We start from the raw sequence: 22874 nt of genomic DNA on the forward strand, positions 1-22874 counted from the left end.
TATATCCCTCTCTCTTTCTAATTGCTGTGATTAAAGTAACAAACAGTATCAATTAAAGCAAAGGCTTAGGAAACCGTTACCACACAGAACATTACCCATATGAATGGCCATTACATCTGTTTAATTGACTATTAGTGGAGCTCTACAAGTGCAATTAAGCCATCCACGTGACCTTGCGGTGTCTCCTGAGCAATAAGGTATCTCCTGTTAAAAATGTGCGGTAGTGTGTGAGTATGTGTGGTGGTATTGGCTTTCTCTCCCACAACCCACAGCCATTAGGGGAGCAAGCACAATGTTGATTTCCATTTTTATGCCAAAGATCTTCAGGTTCAAGGAAGAGAGCAGGCAGATGCTTTCAATAACTCTGCGGTGCAATCACTGCAAATCATGCAGCCCTCCCGTCTAAAAACATGGGGTAAGAAAAAACATAAAAGGACAAAAAGTGATGAGGGAGACTCTTTCTTTACTATTGCAAAATCGAAACAACAGAAAATTGACCATCCTGTGCATCTTTTTGGCTTGTTTTCTGTCTGGCACAGGCCCTGCACAGCAGTCACACTGCTAGTATGAGGCAGAATATTATCAATCAATTACAGTCAGTAAACAGTTATGGAGGAATACTGAGAGTTGGATAGCCCTCCATCTCTTCTTACTCACCTCATTAACCATATCATCATTGTAGAACAGACTTTAGGTGTCGGAAGCTCAAAAACACTCTGCCAACTGGGATTTAAAAAGGCTACTGTACTTGTGTGTGCTTGTGTGTTTGAGACACAGAGAGGAGTTTGGGTAGGAGGATAAGTTCCACTATTTTGTCAAAATATTGTCTTTTTTTGTTCCTTGGCAAGACTGCCATTTCTTGGGAAGTTTGTGTGTATTCAGAGTGACGGTTCGTTTATTAGTGGCTGATGGCTTTTAACACACTGCTGCCAGGCAGACAGCAGTGACAAAGGCTGCTTATTTCCCTAGCCATTATGAAGCCAAGCATTAGACGTCATGCTCAGACATAGCACTGACAGTACTGTTACTGAATAATAACCCCTGCACTTTCCGCTTTCTTTACTCACAATGAACGCAAACAGAATTATCACCCACTGAGTCACAGAGCAAAATGTGATTGACTTGTTTTCCAAGGCGTTTATTGAGTGCATTTTAGTACAATAGTTCTCAGAAAGTTACAGCTTACAAACTCTTGACACATACTCATCACATTTTACAAGTGGTAGCTATACAGAGACGAAAAAAGGAAAACAGTTCATACGCTCATACAAGATACTCGGACAAATACAAACATGTCTGCCCCCACTCGCGCTCGCACACATACACACTCATACACACATACAGCGAAGACAAACAGAGACACATGCACACTCGCAATCAGCTCCGCCATCCATTGTGTACCATACAGTGAGGTCATCACCGTTATCCTGGAAAGGGCCCATTTCATCTTACTGTCTTCTTCTCAACTGACCGTCCCACAGCAATTTTTGGGGTATTGAATGTATGTGTGTATGTGTATGCATGTACATGTACATGTAAGTGAGTAGGTATAAAGTTTTGTGTGTTCATCTTTTCCTATGTGCCAGTTATTGTGCGTAATCTGTGAGTCTGTGAGTCCATCTGTGAGTCCGTAATCTGAAATGGGGAAAAAAAAAAAAAAAATAGTTTAGTTAATTTATTTTTGTGAAGAGACTCATTTTCAGGTGAACCTGCCTTCCACTGGACTGACCCAAAGTGACAGGCATGAAATCAGCAGCTTAAAGGGTCACCGGTCATTTCTCAGACAGTTACAGCACCATGAAACATTTAACAAGCTCTGTTCTTGTGTTTTGTATCAGTGTGATGAATGGCTTCCATGTGAAATAGCTTTTAGAGAGAAAGACGGCAAAGCGCCCTCAATTCATCACACTGGAGTGTCATTACAGTCAGATATTTACAAAGACAAACACAGAGCAAATGGAAAAAAGGAATTACACTGTTGCATAATGAATACATTCTATCATCTCATTCACAGGCTCTTAGGTTGAAAAGCAAATACATGAGATTGGGCTGAATAGAGGCCTAATGCATTCAAATTGAATCACTGGCTTCAGTGAAAGGATTTATACCAATCTTGCAGAACATGTGATTCTATTTAGGAATACTTGGCAAATCAATGAGTTGGAGAATTGAAAAGAAAAAAAGTAATTGATTTTGCACATAATGAAAACCAGTTGCATGATTACAGTATTTTTCATTATGGACCAAACCAGAAAAAAAAAAAAGAAAAAGAAAAAAAAAAAAAGAAGAAAACAAAAACAACAAAGCCACATTAAAGTATGAAAGGGCTGTTGCAACATAAACCATACTGCTGGCTGAAAGGAAATGTTTTCCTTCATAGAACTTATTCCCTCACTTTCATCTTATCTAACATTTCCTTGCTCTTGCCACCCCTGCCCCACCCCTTTTCTGTCACAAACACACACATGCACACACAGTCATGTTGCAGCCCACTCTCTCTTCATTAGCTATCAGGCTGGAGAGCAGACGCATAAAAATATAACAGAGGGTTTTTCGGCATGTGCACATGGATGTGAATGTGTCTGTGTGGGTATACGTTCATGTCTATATGTGTGTGTGTTTGTTTTGCGACCGCCCCATCAGTCTCCCTCCCAGTGGCTGATCAGATGCCTGTCAGATGGGGGTCCCAGCAGGTGTCTGCTCCCCTGCTCAGGCCCACTGGAGCGTGGAGCCAACCATTTCTCAGGTCAGACCAGCGCAGCCCAGCATTGGCCCAGGACAGCTTGGTTACACCCAGGATAAACGAGCTGGAGATCCGCCAGCCAGCAGGAGCAGCCAGGGAGAGAGGGCAGGACAGATAGAGGAAGGAGGAGGAGGAGGAGGGTGGGTGGGCTAAGGTGGGGGTGAGTATACTTAATAATCTGCTAATGGGCCTGCCATCAATTTCTAATTTTGGATGCAAGGTGGTTAGCACTGTCTTCAGTCATGTGTCTGTTCCTCTCTTCAAATAAGAGTCGAAACCTTGGTGAGGGATTTCAGCAGGGCCACAAATACGGAGAGGAGTTTAGCAATACAGTTCATGGGGACTGAGTACAAGCTGAGAGGCGTTACTGTATGTTCTGGCAATTCTGTGACAGACACTACAACTTCTCGGTGTATTTCTTTTAGGCAAGTGATTTTAACATAGCTTCAACACTGCATGCCAGGACAACTGATTTTCATACACTGTCATGATGAATCCTATTAATATTCTAAATCTTTTACATAGCCTGAACAAAAAACAGACTATTACAAGACAAACAAACAAAAAAAAAAAAACAAACAAAAAAAAAAAACAAAAAAAAAACATAAGAATTCAGCACCAAGGTCTCCTAAACCTGCTGCCAGACAGAGTTCAGACACCGTCAGAGAACGCACACCAATCACACTGCAATCATAAACTGCTCCCCTGGACGAAAAATGGGAAATCAACCTTGTGCACCATCCAGAACTATCTTTCTTAGGCAAAATATATTTCAATCCTACATCCCAAATGTTGCTGTGTAATTTCATAGACAGTCACCCATGGCATCCCTTGTGGATAATATAGTCATCTCCCAATCAAATGCAAGCAAATAGTACATTTCCAAATAGTGCCACTTCCTGCAGGTAATAGCTGTGGAGGGATTCTCATATGCATAAAACTCTCTGCGGCATTGCGGCATTTGCACTCAACCTGCCCATCCATATGGCAGCAGCATATAGTTAGAGTACATAGATTTACTCAGCGGCTTAGCTTCAGCGGTCTTTGGGAGGCTGTGCTATGCTGTGACGAGCAGGGCGCCCGTGTGGGCTGTTTAAGTCTGTGTGTTCATCAGGATGGCATCAGGCGTCTGTTGGCAAACCTCAGCCCAGATGTTCATTCGCACTGTGTTGAGAAGTGACACTGATTCACTCCAATTTCCAATGCCTTGATTAGCTGCTCTCCTATTCACTTCAGACTGCCTGCCAGTCTTGGCTAGGATACTTGTGGTACCCATGAGAAAGACAAACTGGATTTGCTGGAAATAAAATCTGCCAGATACAGAGCAATTTGCTGTTAAGTATTACTCCAGTGTCATCGGCAGGTACTTACATTGATTTGGGCCAGCCAAAGCGTGGAGTCTCCATCTTGTCTGGATGGTGCCAAGCACTCCCAACACATGCAACAACAGGTCAGAAAGAAAGAGAAAAGAAAAAGAACAAAACAAAACAAAACAAAACAAATAAAAAAAACATATCTGTACAAGTAAGTGCTCACCAGCAAGAGACAGCATGGGCACACCCACATTTAACATGATCTCCAATGAATGGATATTTTGTCAATTATTTTTAACTCCTACAGCAATTTTCATATAGATCTACAATATGAGTTCTTTGTACACAATTCTTTATACATTTTCCCCTTGGTCAAAGTCCGATCAGGATTGTCCTTTTGCCCCTACTGGAATAGGGGGAGACAAACAACACAGTGTCCATTGTTTAGTCATCCGAAGGGAAATGGGGCACCATAGGAATCTACACATTGCATGTGTCTATCACAATCCAGTCAACAAACATGTCGTTGCCAAAAATGCAAGCAGAGAGAGTTCTGTACATACATATTCATACATGTCACCTTCAATATGAAGGTTTATTATGAAAGATATAATCATATTTAGCAAGAGATAAACATATTTCTATTCTCTGAATCTGGGTGGGGCTGGATAAGAAGTCCTTTGGCAAGGCCTTCCACCCAGGGCTCCACAGGTAGTGTTAAAGTTAGAGGGTGGGGTTCCTGCTATAGTGATAAAACAAACAAACAAAACAGATGATCAGACAAACTTGTGACTAAGTTCTCAATTTTCACCAAGTCTAGTTACAATACAATTTTCAAATCTTTGAAACAAGCAAAAGGTGATGCAAAAAGTTGGAAATGGTACTCCACTGTACATCCCTGTATTCTTCTCCCTCTGATTATGTCTACTGCTAATTGCTTTCTCTATTGGATCAGTGTTTCTGACTTGGTTCTGGCAAGACTCAAGGCATCTGCATTACACACATGGAGGACAGCGTGGATTGAATCACAGGTGATCAACTGATAGCCACAAGTCGTTTCTAAATGTCTCACATTTCTGTTTACAAATTTAACATCTTCGAGTCTAGATAATGTACAGAAAGTGTACAACACCAATCATTTACCATAAAGTCTGATATTGTGAGAGATTCCCTGTGTTGGCATCTGATTGTTGGTGTCATTTTGGTATGCAATGAAACTAATGGCAGTCCTTAGCCACAATAAGTGATGTTTTGCAAGTGAGGATATGAGGTGAGACAGTATCAAGTCTGGACCCTGAACTCCTGCCGTGAATTGCTCAAACGAGTGAAGCATGATCATAGCTCTTAAACATGTAGTAGTGTGGACCCTGGTCTCCTAGTGTCATGGTATTGGATTAGATCAAAACGATAGTCTCGACTCTGGCGCGTTCCGACGGATCGGGGGTCATTCGAGGGCTGCCATTGTTGTTGGTCCTGCGAATGCTGCCCGTTCCATGGCACAGCGCCCCCTGTAGTCATGCCATAGTGGTGGGCGACTGGCTCATCTGTACCCGCATAGACTGGATGTTACTGAGGATCTTCTTCTGATGGCCTGCCAGGGTCACTCCTATCCTCAGCAGGTCCCTAGAGAGAAAGAGAGAATAAATAAGGAACAAAAACGCATTTTGCAGCAATAGAGGAGAGGATTTACATCATGTTGGGGATGAAGTCAATATTTTGATCACTTGAGTGTGAGGAAATACAAGCAGTGGCATATCTAAAGCATGCAATTTCACAGTGGATAGCTGGTGGCCATGAACATGAAACATAAAAACAAATTTATACACGGTTACTGTAAACTGGATCTCTTGAGAGAAGACTCCTGCTTCTAATAACCATTCCAATAATTACGAATATATATTGCTTTGCATCATGAAGCCACTCTAATAAATGCCACCAAGCTCCAAGCATACTACATGAGAATTTTTTTTTTTTTTTTTTTTTTAATCTAAACCACGTTTGGAATTTAGAAATCATGCAGAATTGTAATTGCTATAAAAGAAATTAATTGCAATACTCATTCTTAACACATGCCTAGAGGAATTCCTTTATGAATTTGTGTCGTTGACTTTGAGTGGTGTTTTTTTTTTTTTTTTTTTTTTTTTTGATGGTGGTGCTTTGAAATACACCTTCACTCAAACAAATAAACAGTATTAAGTGAATGAAGATATCTCCTTGTAAGAAATTAAAAAAAAAAAAAAAAAAGTGTACTTGAAAGATTTACTTGCATATTAATTTTGGAAAAACTTAGTTCCCCGAGTTTTAGGGAAATTAGTTACCTAAAAAAAACATAATTCAGTATTTCAAGAACACAGATCCTATCTCACAAATAGGACAACTTTGTTATTTCTTAAAATAGAATGACTCATGTCTTTGTTACTTAATGTGCTTTACATTCACACAATCAGTCTTACTGGATCAAAATGCCCACGCCTGTCACACTCTCGAATGCTACAGTTAAATGCATCTATCAAATAGCATGTGTTATCTTGTTTTGTAATGGAACTCATTTGCACACTAGCAGGCGAACTCACTCTGAGGTCATCTGAGCCACCAGCTGCAGGGAGGTAAAGCCTGAGTTGAGGAAGTTGTCTCTGTACTGGGTCATCTTGATGGCAGTGAGCCAGTCCTCTACCGAGCTGAAAGTGTTGAAGTCGGGTATGGAGCGGTCCAACAGTGGCTGGGAAGGCCTGGTGGACAAAGGAAAGGACATGAAGAGGGAGGGAGAGAGAGAGGGATGAGAGGAGGAATGATGCAGAGCTTTGATGCAATTTTAAGCAATGGGCAGTTAGAGAAAAGGGAAATAAGAGGTTAAGGTGCATGTATGTGTGAAAGGGAGTGAGATGAAGAAGCAGCAAGAGAGAGAGAGTGTGTTTGTGTGTGTGTGTGTGTGTGTATGTGTATGTGTGTGTGTGTGTGTGACTTCTAAGCAGCAGCAAAAAACATACTAGGGAGAAAAGTTCACATTTGATGCAAGCATCAGTAATAAATTCATGTTTATTTTATGTGAAGATGAAAAAAAACGGAGTGTGTGTGCTGACTGCGTAAATCTGTGTGGACAGCATATGTAAATATGTTTGAAGCTGGCCTTGAAAATACTGTAGGCAAAAAAAGCATATGCACGTGGGCTTGTTGGTTTGGGTGTGAACGCATGTGTGAATGTGTGCGCTTTTACTCACACTGTGGGGATGTTGGCCACAGCTTTTAGGCTGGTGGGGTTACGGATCATCTTGTCCAGGGTGCTGACTATGTCGGTGAAGCGGGGCCGTGCATTGCGGTCCTTCTGCCAGCAGTCCAGCATCAACTGGTGCAGGGCACTGGGGCAGTCCATGGGTGGTGGCAGTCGGTAGTCTTGTTCAATGGCATTAATCACCTAGCAGGGCGAGGACCAGAGCAGGTGTTACATATACTGTGATAAAGAATACAATACAAACAACAGACTGTTGCAGTGATGACGTGTCTTTGTAGGCCAACCTGGAAGTTACTTTGATGGGGTTCCCTCAGCAGATGTCCAATTTATTTTTTCCCATAGGGTTTTTGAAACTAAGAAAAGAAGCTCTTTCACAAACAAAGGCTTTGTTTGTGTGTGTTTTGTACAACACAAAAATAACGCTTTTTTTTTTTTTTTTTTTCAATTTTTGAATCACACACCAAATTAATACAGGCAGAAAGTGAAAGTGAAGCTAAAGCAAACTACTCCAAAGAACTGGGTAGCTGTCTCTGTGAGCTGGCCAGATGAATCTCATACTTGCAGCTGTTTTAGTACTTTCCTGCAGCGGAAAAGTGTGAACGAATACAAGATATATTTATAGCGCAGAGCACATGGAGCAGCAGGGCAAGAATGTGAATTATCCTGCTTGAGATAGGCTAATAATGTGCAATTAATCAGACAGGTACTCTACATTCACTATAACAACTTAGTAACTTTTTTTTTTATTATTATTATTTTTTTTTTTACAGAACGTAACACCTTAAAAATGTGGCTGACATATTAATGAGTGCGATTTAAATTGTTGATCAAAATGTCAAACTCTATTAAGATCAAAGACTATTAAGATCATGCTCACAATTCTTGCTTTATTTTTATTTTATTTGGATTGGTCTGGATAAAATGAAAACCCATTTGGAAACAAAACAAAAAAGCAAAAAAAAAAAACAAAAAACAAAAAAAAAACCAAAAAAAAACAAACAAAAAAAAAAACAGTGCAAATCTGTCCAGGGAACCCATGGTTAAAATCATGCTACTTTACTCCCATATTTTGGGACAACAAACTGTAACACTCTATTGCATCTAACTCCTCACTATCTTCTATTTTCAGTGACTGACCACATCAGGTTCAGTCTGGATAGTCTCAGACAAGTTGTCAATAATGCACCTTATAACAAAAAGTGCACTAATTTGACTGTTTGGTGGTATGGAGAGACTTCTGCCACTGATGACACTCCACACTCTGTTGCTCTGACTTGCTCATTCCCGCTTCAATGAGAACAACTCCTCTCCATACCCGCTTTCTCTTCTGCCCCCGACTCAACCAAGAAACACACACACACACACATACAAACACACATTCCCTCCCTCTCTGGTCACCCAAGAGACACTTTGCACTGAGGCTGATGTGCCCTTCCTCTTGACTCTAGCCAATCACACGTCAGTCCTGGAGGACAGAGTGGGGGAAGAGAGAGAGAGAGAGGAGGGGTGAGGCAGACGAAAGGGGAGCAGAGGCAGTGTCATTCCAGAAAGAAGTGTCTGGGGAATGGGCAGATTGCATATAATTAACACTGTGAAGTGCAGCCACTCAACACATGTCTCTTAGAGGCGGCCCAGGCTATCCTGGCCTTGTTAAAGCAAAGCTACCACTAGAAGAGTTTCAAAGTAGTCAGAGTAAGATGGGAGTGAAGTGTTTTGTAAGAGTTGAGAGAAGTTGGTTTAGGACTTGGGGCTGATTTTTAAGTGGCGTTCCAATGAGAACTTACGATAGAGTGACCACTTCTCGCTCCCTGCTAGTTTTTGTACAGTAGGAGCTATATGAGTTGTTGCAGATTTTACATGGGTTTGCTTTTTTTCTGGGACTACCTGCTAACAAAAAGCATGTTTACATTAGCAGAACCCCTGCACTAATATTTCAACTCCAAAGTAACCAGTGTCACATCCTTCTAAGTCCAACCCCAAAGATGGTGATCTATTGGTAATTATTTGTATTATATAGATTAAAGGTACACTGAGGTTAGGAATGCCTACCTATAATGTAAAGCATGTCTTATATCTTGGCATCTTATGTCAATAGCAATTAGTGGGTTATACATTTACACCTATGCTGATCAGAGCTGAAGCTGATAATTACCTGGGGGCTGTTGCAGGCTTCAGAATGTGGCACTGGAAAGCTGGGTTAACCTATTAACACTGAGCTCAAGTCCCAGATATAAAGCAGTTGGATTTTAGGTTAGTGGGATTTTAGGTCAGTGTAAAAGGGGTATTTGTTTTCCAGCTATACAATGGGGAGGTTTTTATGGAAGGGCATAGCCCTACACCATAGTAAAATCTGTTAATTTCATAGCTGTGCAAGCACTTTCTTGTGGGTACAGGATACAAAGACTGCACAGAATGCTGCACTGCACACTGATGGACATAGTCCTCACCGATATCCTGTTCATAGATGTAATCTTCCTTTAAAAATGCATAGTTGGGAGATAAATGTCCGCTGTGAGATCGAGTATAAAAGATACATTCATTAAAAATTAGAGGCCACTATAGGTTGCCAACTCCACAACTGAGATGAGTGCAACTCAGCAGAATCTTGACAAATGGTGCATATGGAGAAGCGGTTGTGCGTGTGTGGACTAAGCAGTCGGCCACGCTGAGTGGTGCCAGTCCTCCTCTCTGCGTCAGTCCCACCAGGCAGTGTTTGCTGCTGGCCCACTGAGGCAACATCTGCTGGGTTGGACAGTCCTAGTGGAGCAGAATCCATAGAGGCCTGATGGCTGGCTTGCTAGCTGACTGGGGGAGCTTAGGGAGAGAGACCTCGTACTGTGGGACCATGTCCAATGTATGTGTGTGTGTGTGTGTGTGTGTGTGTGTGTGCGCATGTCCGTGCGTGCGTGGGTGTGAGTGTGCATGGACCTTGTCCAAACGGACATGGGGAACAAAGCAAAGCTCTCAGCAATCACTCATTGCTTTCAAAATCTTTGGCCAGGAAGGAAAAGGGATAGTGTGAAATTGTGCTATAATAAGTCTGCTTTCAAAGTCACAGTCAAGGACATCTTCAGCGATGATACTATCAGATGGGAACTGATAAAAAGTTGTGATTTATTGCAGCTTCCTCTCTTATGAGTAATGCTTGATTATATGCCTAAAGATAGAATAACTACATCTGTACAGAAATGGCAGTTCTAGAGAAGCAGTTTATATACATTTCAAACCATATTTTGTAGTGGATGTATGTTGAACGATTTGAAGCTATAAATTCATTTTGAAGAGGAGCCAATACTCACATCCTGGTTAGACATGTCCCAGTAAGGCCTCTCTCCAAACGACATGACTTCCCACATGACAATGCCGTAGCTCCACACGTCACTGGCAGAGGTGAACTTCCTGTAAGCGATGGCCTCCGGTGCTGTCCACCTCACTGGGATCTTGCCACCCTGCAGAGAGCACAGAGGGACAAGACGGAGAGAGAAAATTCAAATTTTTCTTTATCTTATTGCCACATTCGTTTCAGTCGAAGCCGTTCAACGCTGACTATCACCCCTGCCCTGCTTTGCCTCTTCTGTCCTTCCCCATCACTCCACCTCTTCATCCACTGAGTGTATCGATCCTCCGGCAGGCAGGGCACACACAACATAGCGCCTCAGCAGCGGCTCCCAACAGTGTTCGCCCTTCACACATCGACCAACATTACATTTAGCGCCTCCTCTCCCACGGCCATGTTTGAATAAAGGGAGATAGGCCTGGGCTTCTGCTTGCATGTCGAGCGTGTCTCCCAGTAATTGGGCTACCTGGGCCCCAGGCATGCCACGTGCACTGTTGATTGAAATTGACAGCTGTTCACTTAAAATTCCACGCACACACTCACACACGCAGACACACTTGGGAACACATGCGCAAGCACAGATATGGATGATTGCGTGCACACACCCTTTACACACGCACCCACACCAACACACACACATACACAGACACATTAATCTCTGTTCGTGCCCCCCACAGCACCTCCCCGTATATCCTAGTTGAGCTAGCCAGTTTAATAATGCCAATTAGCTGAACCTGAGCATTTGCAGATAAGCCGCTGCTGGAAACAAACCCAAACCCAGAAAGAAACCCACACAGACCACCCTGTTCCCTGCTCACTCTCAGAGAGAGAGAGAGAGGGCGAGAGAGAGAGAGAGAGGGAGAAACAAGGAGAATAAATACAGAAAATGTGTGGTCCTGGCTGTTTCCAGAGTGCTGTGATGTCTGAAATGCTGGACAGGAATAATCATATGGAGGTTTATTTGTGTGTGGGTGTACATGTGTCTGCCTCCACACACATTTATGTGGACTTGTGATGTGCGGTGTCGGGCAGCGGACAGTCTGAGCTCATTAATGAGCAGCTCTCTGGAGTTTGACCTCTGAGAAGTTGCTGAACCTGAACAGCGAGTTAACCTCTGACCCCTGGTGGAGACTAGTGTCAGGACGCACTGCGACACAGGGAGGCCAACATTCAGCTTTCAGCGAGTGGACCGGCCACACTGGGAGTGGAACGGAAAAGACATGCAGCAGTGCGATGGAACAAAGCAAAGACACAGCATGAGTGTGCATGTGTGACACGGAAAGAAAATGAGAGCACAAGAAAGAAATAGAAGGAGGAAGAGATCAATAGTCAAATAAAAGCTATCTAAACCCCAGTGACTTCAATGCTTTCCTCATATCTGAGACTGGTGTATATCTGAACTGTTTCATCAGACCCCAGACCCCAGGACACTTTCTCTTGCCCTTTCATTGTCTGTGGACAATGGACCACATGAATAGAAGCCAAATACTGTCTGTCAGTGGACAAAAAAAGCCAATCTCCTCATCTCTCACTCTGTCACAGAGGTAATTCTTCAAATGAATCATTTTTGTTTGGACACTCATATAAGATGAAAAACAGAGAAACATACACACACACACACACAAACAGAACATAAGAAAAATACTTGCTCCAAGCACAGCGCTCGCTATTACAGCCTCTCTGTATCATCACTTGCTTACACCCTTCCTTACTCTGTACATCTGGTCTCACGCCTGAGGACCCTGTTGGGATATGAGCTGAGTGTCGCTGCAATGGCCTGAGCAAAGACAGACTGTACAAGAGGCTCCCTGTGCGGCTCCAATGAGACAGGCTGTAGTAATAACATTTCCAAGCCGGCTAAGTCGGAGGCAGCTATGCAAACCCTTCGTAATTACCGCTGTGGGCCAGTGACGGCTCTGCCAAAATCCTGCTTTAATAACATAAAGTGCTGAACAGCTCAAGCACATAGGGAGGGAGGCAAATACATAATAAAAAGCATCAGAGTTTTTTTTTTTTTTTAGCAGAAAAAGAGTTAATACCCCAGGGAATGAGTTGGGTGGGGGTTTGGGTGGGTAAAGAAAGTGACGATGGGAATTAAAACAGACCTAGTGTCAACACAAAAGCACAGTTGCTTTGTAAAGCCTTGGAGCATGGAGAGAATTCTAAGGATAGCGTGTGTAATACGGCACTGGCTACTGAAAAAAAGGAACAAGCTGTTCTCCATCGGCCTTGAAGTGAAAACACCTCTTTTTAAAACAACAATTCACATATTCTTATTATCTCGGACTGTTGACTCAGACTTTGTGTGCGTGAACCAAACACTCCCCCAGCTACAGCGAATACAAGAGAACTAACAGGCCCAGAGAACGCTAAACTGTGACGCTATCAAGTCAGGCTTTGAAAAACTCCACTGCTAATAAATAAGGAGGGTGACTTTATGACAGCACCTGATTTACCTGAAAATGTACTGGTTGGGTACATACATAATGAGCACTGGGCACATTTCCTGGTTGATAAACAATAAACAAAAATAAAGGTGTTTATGTGGACACACAAAAAAGCCAAAAACACAGCACTAAGCTGTTATTCCGTATTGTGTCAAATAATGTCCTTGTTTGGTGAAACTGGAGATTTTTTGCTCTGTGCACTGTTCACACAAACAAGAATGAGGGTTAGGGGTAGAAGGGAAGGTGCAAAAGATGCACCAGTACGGTTGTAAAATGCACTATAATCTTACGGCTCCTGTTCACATAGCTACCTGGCTGGAACATTACCCAAATTTTGCTAGGTCATCAACAAAGTCTATTGCAAGTGAGAGGACAGAGTGCAGATGCATTTATCTCCATGAAATAACATTTTTTAATCTTTTCTCCTACATTCATATCCATGAGATTGTATTAGTGTGCATGAGCTTTTATAAGTTTTACGAAGTCCTAACCCTGAAAAATGCTACAGCAGGATATTCTGTAATAGAGTGCATGTGTGAAATGTGCTCCTGTCTCCTACAGAACACCTTGAAGAGCCACAGGAGTGGGCTGACGTGAGATTATGGGATGTGACTGGTTCTAACTGGTTGTGACCGGCAGTGACAGGTTGTGACCAGCTGTGACAGCCAGCGATACATCTGGAGTGGGACTGCCACGGGGATGTGGTGGGACTGTCAGGTTAAGAGAGATCACTGTGAGACCGGCGCGTCCGTGCGACTGAAGGCTGAGGGATAAACATGTGGCCAGGTAATGTGTGTATGTGCTGGTGTCTGTTTTGGTGCCTTCACCCAGTGATGACTGGCTGGGTGTCACACGTCTAATGTGTGCGCCGGCAAAGGTACATGCAAGCGTGTGTATATCCACAGAGTCAGACACAGATACACACAGTGAGGATATGAAACACCTGCCATGTCTTTGCTTTGGCTTGAGATACCACCCATGTGCCGAATACCTTCATTGTAGCCTGTCATTGACATGCTGCTGCAGGATGAAGCAAAATCCAGAGCAAATATACCTGTCACAGTACAATCAGCAATTCATCACTCTAATGTACAGTAATGTCCCAGATTAACATAACTGAAAAAGTGGAGCCCAGCGTGTCTTATTCCATTTATTTAATGCCTGTCATTACATCAAACACCACACAAACTCTCCCGTCTCTGTGGTCTTGTTTTTCGACAGCTCTTTCACTTCACAGAAGCTATTTAAAGATTCCAAATAAACTTTCTTTCTCAGCTGGAAGACAAATATGTAGATCTGACCCCCCCCCCCCTCCCGCTCCTCTCTCTTACTCCTCCAACTTCAGTAATCCATTTCCAAACAATGCACACTCAAATGGTCTTGAGCACATTTACTTAGGCTGGGGAGAGTGCTCCATCAACAGCCATTTAATGAAATCCTGAAAGCAACGACCTGCCCTGGATGCCTGCCCAAATAGAATGAGGAAAAGAGAGGGAGAGGGAGAGGGAGATAGAGGGAGGCAGAGAGAGGAGGAATGACACAGGGGGACGTAGAGAAAAACAGAACAAGAAAAAGAAAGAGGGTGGAGAGAGAGAGAGAGAGAGAGAGAGAGAGAGAGACGTTGGCTTCACAGACACCCAAGGGAATGTCTGGTGGGGAAAAAGACACAGGCATTTCACTATATGTACACTCAAGTCACCTCAAACTCAAGGGCAGCGTCTGCCAAACTTTTTCATGCCAAAGACCCCAATATCAACATCAGGCTGGGAACTCTCCGATGGCTTGCATTTTTAGAGTTGATTAAAAACAGGATTCCACAATTCTGTCCAGTGTGTGTGGGAATATAACAGCAGGAAATCCACCATATGCTTAAAGTAGCTCCCATTACTGTAGACTACCACTTCTGAAAAATTCAATCATGATAAAAAATAGAGTATGTTATGCTTGATTTTGCTCAGCAAAATGTGCAATATTTAACCCTAACCCAACACAAGAGAAAAGAGAGATGTAATGTCTGTCATGACATTAAACACCATCCTCCTCTCTCACTAACATCAACACATTATTTTACTTATATTTTACTATATCTCACAATTATGTAGAATGACATGTCACTACAAAAAAAGAGGGGCAAAAAAGGGGCTTAGGCCTACAACCAGACCTGCTGCATGAATAAATTACACAGCCTTATGTATATATAGATTTCCATTGTTTTTTGTGTGGTGCACTATTTATAGGTTGGATTCATATCAGCATTTTGCATTCAATGAGCTTCCTTACTGTGTATTTCCCAACTGTGAAGAGAGTGCACAAATAAAATCAGTTTGGGAAAAGTCAGTCTAGAGCTATGTCAGTGAATTCCTCTAGCTGACTGTTCATCATCCTCCATGGTGCCTTTTGCTGTTTGCTCAATTAATAACACTCCTTCCCAGCTGCATCAGTACCTAGCCATTATTTAGTTGCTCAAAAAATGTCAGCTCCCCTCAGTGTAACCACACCCGTGGCCCTCGCTGTGTCCAGCATCCACTGGGATCCTCAAATTAAACTTAGCAAGGATCCATTTTATCCCATGCTTTAATATTAGTCAGTGACCCTGGCCCCTATGAGATGCCAGGATGTGGAAAATAGGCAATTACATCCACACAGAGTCTTATCACATTAGAGCACCACCAGAGGTTGCCTCAAATAGACCTGGCTCCCCTCATAATGCTCAAAGTAATTTGTGCCATACAACCTATTTTTTATATGTAGCACAATAAGAGGACTTCCATCTGTGAAGACCATTTTCATATGAAAAATGGGAGAAAAGTACTTGTCATATAAGCCACTTTATTTTGAAAGGGGGAAGCTCTTATTTTGAATTGTAATTAATTGAATTTGCACCATGCAAAACTGGCGAGGGTCGACTGTAGTGAGGACTGTTAGGACTCAACTGACAAAAAAGGTGGTATAAGCACATAATTTATGTGAGTCAGGTAGGCGATGAAAACCATGTCAACTCAACCATCTATTATGTGCTTTTTCCATGTTTTTTTGGCAGCTGAGTCTGAATGAATGACCCTCAGCAATTTGCATAGTGTAGTGCAGTAATACTCATTATTGAGACGTAACCCACCAACAGAGAAAGTAACTCCCACAGTGATTTAGCTGTACATAAACCACTCCACTGAATCCTACTCGGATGCAAATGTACTGAAACAACCACAGATGGTGAATCAATATCCACCTCAAAGCAACTCTGGCACACACGACAGAGGGTATATATCAAGGTGAGGAGCTTTGAATGGCTGTTTCCTCTTTGATGCGAGAATCAGGCATGGGTCATGTTTTTGTTTTTATTTATTTATTTTAATTTTCAAAATCTATACCTACTCCATATTCATATTCATTTCCACGTTTGGATGCTTCCTTGCTCCATTTACACCAAGACTGAGAAAATTAAACTCTACCCATATGAATAAAATTACCCCGGAAATATCTTAATTAGTTTCAAACACAAACCAGAAGATAAAAAAAAAAAAAAAAAAAAAAAAAAAAAAAACAGGGCAAGGTTGGATGTTGAAGTATTCCCTGCAGTTAAGAATGAAGATGATACAATCAGTAAAAAGCTTTTATAGTTGCAACTTTTCAAGCTGCAATATGCAACATTTTTATATTAAAGCAACAAAAAAAATTAAATTATTTATTTCCAGTCTGTCTGTCTGTGACCCATGTGTACATGTATAAACCTAATTTGCGTGCATGTGTGCTGTTGCTGGGTTGTGGTTATTGGTCATGGTGAACACAAGGAAGTCATAAAAATAAAGGCTCAAGGCACGAAAAAAAGAAAGCTAAACATGCAGCAAACATGGCAAGGTCTGCTCAAAAACAAAGACTAATATCAACATTGCTTTTCCACGCTGGTACCTTCTGAAGGATGAAAGCGCTCGGTTCAAGAATATACTGATAGACAGTCAGGATGCCAGCCAGTTTGAAGCTACCTGTGCCAGATTATCCCGCAGAGTTAATCAGTCAGCTCGTCAAGGTAAGTTGAAAGGAAGAAGGACTTTGAATAAACTTTGCTGCTTCAAGGCAAAAAGTTGTGCATTGTATGTCAGCAAGCCTTATGAGAGCCTTACTTCCCCAGGGTCCATGGGTTTGATGTCTAGGTTAAGCCAGCCTCTGTGTCTGCGTACAGGTGTCCTTAAATGCCACCGAAAGAGAAGGTCCCTTCATTTGCTTGTGCCTGGTCCAAATGGACATGTTCCCATTTCTCCTCTTGTTTACTTTGAGAATCTGTCCCCTCAACTCGAGGTACATAAATATTTCACCACAAGGAGAATAGGCAAGCCAAAAAAGTACATGGGCCCGAAGCCAGGGATGAGGCGAAGGATGCAAATAGAAAACAGACAAATGGCAAAAAAAACAATGCAGTCCACATTGTGTGCATGCGAGCACTGGAGCAGGGCTGAGAGAATGTCACTCAGGTTATGGGGGTTTGACAGATGAGCTTTGCTACTGGCTCTGAGTGACCTCGCCACTCAACCCCTCTCAGCCTCAATGACACAAACACACAAAACGTGTACACAAAGACACAACACGAGCACACACTTCCAGCCACATACATGCTCACTCAGCTGCAGCATGCACATCGCGTGACATGTAAGGCAATAGCAGCCTTACTACAGCATCAGCTGAGACACAAGCAGAAATTCTTGAACCGTACATGGCCCCCTCACTACAGCCCTCTGGGCATGAACCCTCAATAGGAAGTGTAACACCACTTATCCAAGCCTTAACAGACTTGACACGCTACACACCCCATTTCCACCCTGACGCCGACGCACAAACACACACACACGTGCGCTCTTGACCATCAACCACTTAAGCTCTCTCATCTTCGCCGCAAACTGTGCATTAAACCCCACTGACCATAAATAGACTTCAAGCTTTCATTGGCCGAACACTCATCCATGAACACAGACACAATAAAGCACACACACACACTCACACGCACACATCATCATCACCATCGCAAACAGTTTGACGCACCATTCGTCACACCCACACTGAGCTTGTCCTTCTGATGTGCCTTTAGGTCCCCTGGGGAAAAACCTTGGAATGGGATAGAAGTGGACAGCCAGAGAAAAGCGATGGATAGATAAATGGATAAATGGATGGATGGATGGATGGATGGCTCCTTTAGATAGATGGACTGATGAATAAAAAGACTGATGTGAGAGTCTTCCTGGCCCGCTGGGTGTCCGAAAATCAATCCTCTCCTCTGTCAGATTAGCAGGGTCACGTCTCACCCCAACTGCTGGGGTGCCTGTGGGATACTCTTTAAGCCGTGTAACTAACTCCATCCAGGCCACTGCGGCAGCAAAACACACAATGGCACATCAAAACTCTCTAAATTAATTAGCACATATCACCTTAGTAAGACCAGTGCAATCCAAACATTGTCCTGCGAGCCTAATTAATCATGACTTTGGTAAGCGGCCAACAGAGAAAGAGGACACCCCCCCTTCTGTCTGGAACCTCTACTACATAGCACTGGAGTGAACCCACATCCAGGGTTAATGCAATTACCAGCACGCCCTCCCAACCATACATCCAGCATCACACCATGGGCACTGTAATTGGTGTGTCTAGAAATGCAGGGGAAAAATTAGAAAAGGAGTATAGAGGGAAAGGGGTGATTAATTTGTTGGAGGAGGAGGTTGATGGTGATGTAAATCACTGCATGTCAGCGGAATTTAATTTCCTTGATTCCCTCGGCCTCGTCTGCCGTGCCAGCCTTGCTCGCTGATTGGCTAGCGTCGGGTCATAAGCTGAAGAGGTCAGGAAGTGAAGGGCACCATGCGTGGCTTAATTATGGGATGATGTACCAGACCCAAGGACCCCAACTCCCTTCCATGTTTGCGTTCTAAACACAGATGGCATGTGCCCCAGAATAGAGGGGACAGGGGGTCAGGAAGACAGGTGAAGTGGAAGTCTGTGGTAACATCGGCTAAGTGCTAATGCATTCCCTTCAGAAGGGAAAGCTGACCGCATTACTTTTTGAATAATTTGAAAACTTGGATTCTTGATGGAATCAAACTCTCAGTGTGTCGTGGGATCTGAATGCAATCACTCTTTTGATTTTGGAAGGAACAAAAATAGTTACGGAGTTTAAGATTTCATCTGGATGCTTATGATAATAATGCAGCACTTGGTAAGAGAGTGAAGCGCTGCCAAAGCTTTGATGTGCTCATTTTAAAATCTCTATCAGGGAAAAAACACACCATCAAAATAACCTGACTGTGTTGCCATCAAAACAACTCCCCAGGTTCAAACTTCAAACCTCACCTGTTCTATTGACTCTGCAGATAATGCCCTCAAGGAGACTTTTTTTTTTTTTTTTTTTGCATGAAACAACATCAAAATGCCGACCACAATCTATAATCCAATCCCCACCTTTTACTCCCTCTCTGTTATATCAGTAAGCTCAGCGGCACAAACAACAGAGGCGCTGCTCCTCTTTGTTGCTCAATAAGACCCATTCAGCAAGGTTTAGCCACAGGGGTCAGACAGACAAAGCAAGCTCTTCCTGGGGAGCAATTAGCTCCCAACCGCACCAATGTGAGGTCACATCTCCTACGGCCCCGATCACACTTCCTGTTCACACCTGACCTGACACTTCCTGTCAATCAGCAGTCTCCCCAGGGCCTTGTTGTCTGTGTGTATTTATATGTGTGTGTGCATGTGTGTTTGTACGGGTGTGAGTGAGTGTATGTGAGTGTGTGTGTTTGCCTTAGTAATAATCCTTGCAGAGGAGCACTTGCTACCTTAGCTAAGCCAGGCAGGTGGAAAGAAAAGTACAGTGTGCATTGTGTATTGTTGTCTTCTTTCTTCTCCTATATTTAGATGAAGACAAATTATTTTCAGAGCTCTCTTTTCATACCTGGGTAGCACAATGACTCATGGGCCATTTCACTGCAAGTGTTTGATCTCAGATTTTGCATGTTTTGAAATAACTAATTCTGGATCATCTCCTGAAATAGGTGCTTTTTCATTATGTAATATATGCACATTATATACATATTTATTCAATATATATATACAGTACCTACACAGAGTAACACTGTACATACATAAACAAGTCCCAAGACAATTTTATCAAACCAGTGAACAGTTTCACAGGCAAAGCAATGGGACTGGGCAAAGAATGTAATGAGCAAACCTCAAAAAAGGACAAAGTGCAGGGCAGGGCTCAGTAATTTGCAGGGTTTACTGTACTCAAGATGAAACAACGTACTTTTTAAGTTCAAAATGTTGAGGAGCATCATCCTCTCTATCCTCCATAAACCAGTTTCCCTCCATAGGACCTTACCATCTTCAAACTGCAGGCGGCAACACATGATAAATCGTTAGTAAAAACAAGCTAATTTGCACTCTAGTCTCAAAGCAGACCCAATGAGGTATTGCTAGACATACACGCGTGCACATGCACACACACAGACACACACACACACAGTGTGTGTGTGCGCATGCAAAAGCATGTGCAAAAATATGCCCATGCATATGCATGTACACATGAATGCTTACACACTCACGCAGACACACAAGCACAGATACATAGTTACAGATGCACACACACACACACACACACACACACACACTCACACTCACACAAACACAAACACAAACACAAACACACACACACACACTGAAGACATGCTGGGAGTTCTAATGACCTGTGCTGTGTGTTTGTGAGGGCGTGAGAGTGTGTTTTGAATTAGGAAGAGGAGAGGCAGAAGATGAACTAACGATGGCTGCTAATAATTACAGATCTGTAGCGTGGAGGAGTTAATGAGGAGCCAAAGCCTCCCATGATGCCCCACTAATAATGAATGAGGAGGGAGAGAGAGGAGGGAGGGACAGAGAGGGGGTGGGAGCTGTCAGTTTGAGAGGCTGCAATGCCCTTTGGTTTCTCTGCACTCTGGGCATGTCAACGAGCGAGGGGCCTTCCCAAAGGAGGCTTGTCTCCACACTAATGAAGATGTGACAGACCTCCTGTCCGTGACTTGCAGAGTGAAGGAAAGGGGAGGAAGGAGGACGAGGAAGAAGAGAGAGACAGCTCATATAAAATGACAGGTACTGAAAAGGTGAAGGGTTTCTGAGATCTTCAAAAAAATGAGAGACTGTGTTAGATGGAAACAAAACTGGTGAGATTGACAGGTGATGGGTTTTCAGGGCATTTTGCCTGCCTTATACTTGAAAAACCTAGACTACACCTCAAAAATGTATATTACTTGTATATGAAAACAAAATGTTAATCTGCGATGCCCACTCCCTTGAAGACCTGAGGCAACAGAAAAACACCTGAAAACGAGCTTAGTGTCAGTTTCAGGTTATGTCCACATAGAGATGAGTTTTTGGAAAATGGATGTTTTCAGCCTTCAGTCCAAATGAAAACATATTTGGTCACTAAAACACAACTTTTGGACAACACTCTCCAGTGTGGAATTTTTTGAAAATGCCATTTTTCTTCTTTACCGTGAGGAGAGGTAAAAATGGTAGAATTTGATAAAGGTGCTGTGATATCACTCGCCATCACTTTGTTTCTTTGCACAGTCTCAGAGCAGAGGCCTTACACAGCTGCAATAACATTCGCTACTATCTTTAACAATTTGTATTCATTGTAATGATCGGGAGCTCTGCCTCACCGTCTGTCAATATGAACAGCTGAACTTGTTTTTGTCATTCCACTTCATTTTCTGCACAGATTTGGTCATTCTTAAGATTATTTATTATTTGTACTTGCAAATCAGAGATGTCAACAAACCACTCCAGTCACTCCTCAGCTTCAGTGCACAAGCTCATATAGTGCATTTTTGCAATCTTGTGTGTACACAGTTATTTGCCGAAATGCTCCCATGTGGATAGAGTTTAAAAAAACAAAAACAGAGCAGCGCAACAGGGCTGTCTTTTTAAAATATCCATATCCCTGTGGCCATAGCCTCAAGCTAACCACCTGTTTTGTCTTTAAAGCTGAACAATATAACACCTTATATATAAAACTCAAAACTCAGTATCCAATAATTCTCATTTTGGCTGACCTGATGAAAACATCACATAAATGACAAACATCAAGAAGACCCATGACATCTTGCTTCGGCCTTCATACATATACATATACATATACATAATATAGGCCTAAAATGAGCCTGCAATATATGTGAATCTGTATATTGTCTATAAGACACTGACATGCATACACTCAGCTTGATTGTCTACCCTCAATTTCAAGCATTACTGGAACTATAACTACGGGAAGATGCACACAGCACAACTGAGTTCTAGAAGTGTCCTTTCTGGCTGTGTGTCAGTCACATTACGTTCAGGCAATAAATGCAATGTCCAACAGTAGTGTTATGGCACAAAAGCAGCACAGTGGTGAGTACCAGACTTTATTTTGTTAGAGGTATTTTCCTTTTGTACTGCAGGATTGGGTTAGCCATGCATCAACTGGACTGTGGGTTCCATTCCCTGTAACTGGTCCCCCCATCAAATATTTTTGAGTCAGTGGATTCAATCAGAAAATTGAGCTTCTGGATAAACTAGGAAAATAAAGGTCTGCAAATAGAGCCTGTTATCATGCATTCACTGGTTTCAACTGGCAATTGAAATTGCACACACAAGTCAAAATAGTGTACACCTCACAAACACAAGTGAGTCTGGAAAAAGTAGCCTAGGATAAGAACACATTGTCAGAGAAAGCCACACGTCTCCTCTCCAGCTCATTAAATTACATTATATTACGTCAGTGATCAGACACTTT

At 42.6% G+C, this 22874-nt stretch overlaps 1 protein-coding gene across 2 annotated transcripts in view; it reads right to left on the reverse strand.

Moving 5' to 3' along the window:
* Window positions 1–1112: 1112 nt before the first annotated feature.
* Window positions 1113–22874, reverse strand: part of ephb1 (EPH receptor B1) — a 168537-nt gene continuing 146775 nt past the window's right edge. For both annotated transcript variants that reach the window (XM_030074415.1, XM_030074414.1), the window contains exons 13-17: window positions 10585–10734; window positions 7275–7468; window positions 6630–6785; window positions 4115–5679; window positions 1113–1635 (exon numbers count right to left, since the gene is read on the reverse strand). In XM_030074415.1, the coding sequence (XP_029930275.1) occupies window positions 5571–5679; window positions 6630–6785; window positions 7275–7468; window positions 10585–10734 (609 nt within the window). In that variant the 3' untranslated portion in view covers window positions 1113–1635; window positions 4115–5570. The remainder of the gene's footprint in view (window positions 1636–4114; window positions 5680–6629; window positions 6786–7274; window positions 7469–10584; window positions 10735–22874) is intronic.

This window comes from Myripristis murdjan, chromosome 17 (assembly GCF_902150065.1).
Source record: "Myripristis murdjan chromosome 17, fMyrMur1.1, whole genome shotgun sequence".
Taxonomy (NCBI): Eukaryota; Metazoa; Chordata; class Actinopteri; order Holocentriformes; family Holocentridae; genus Myripristis; species Myripristis murdjan.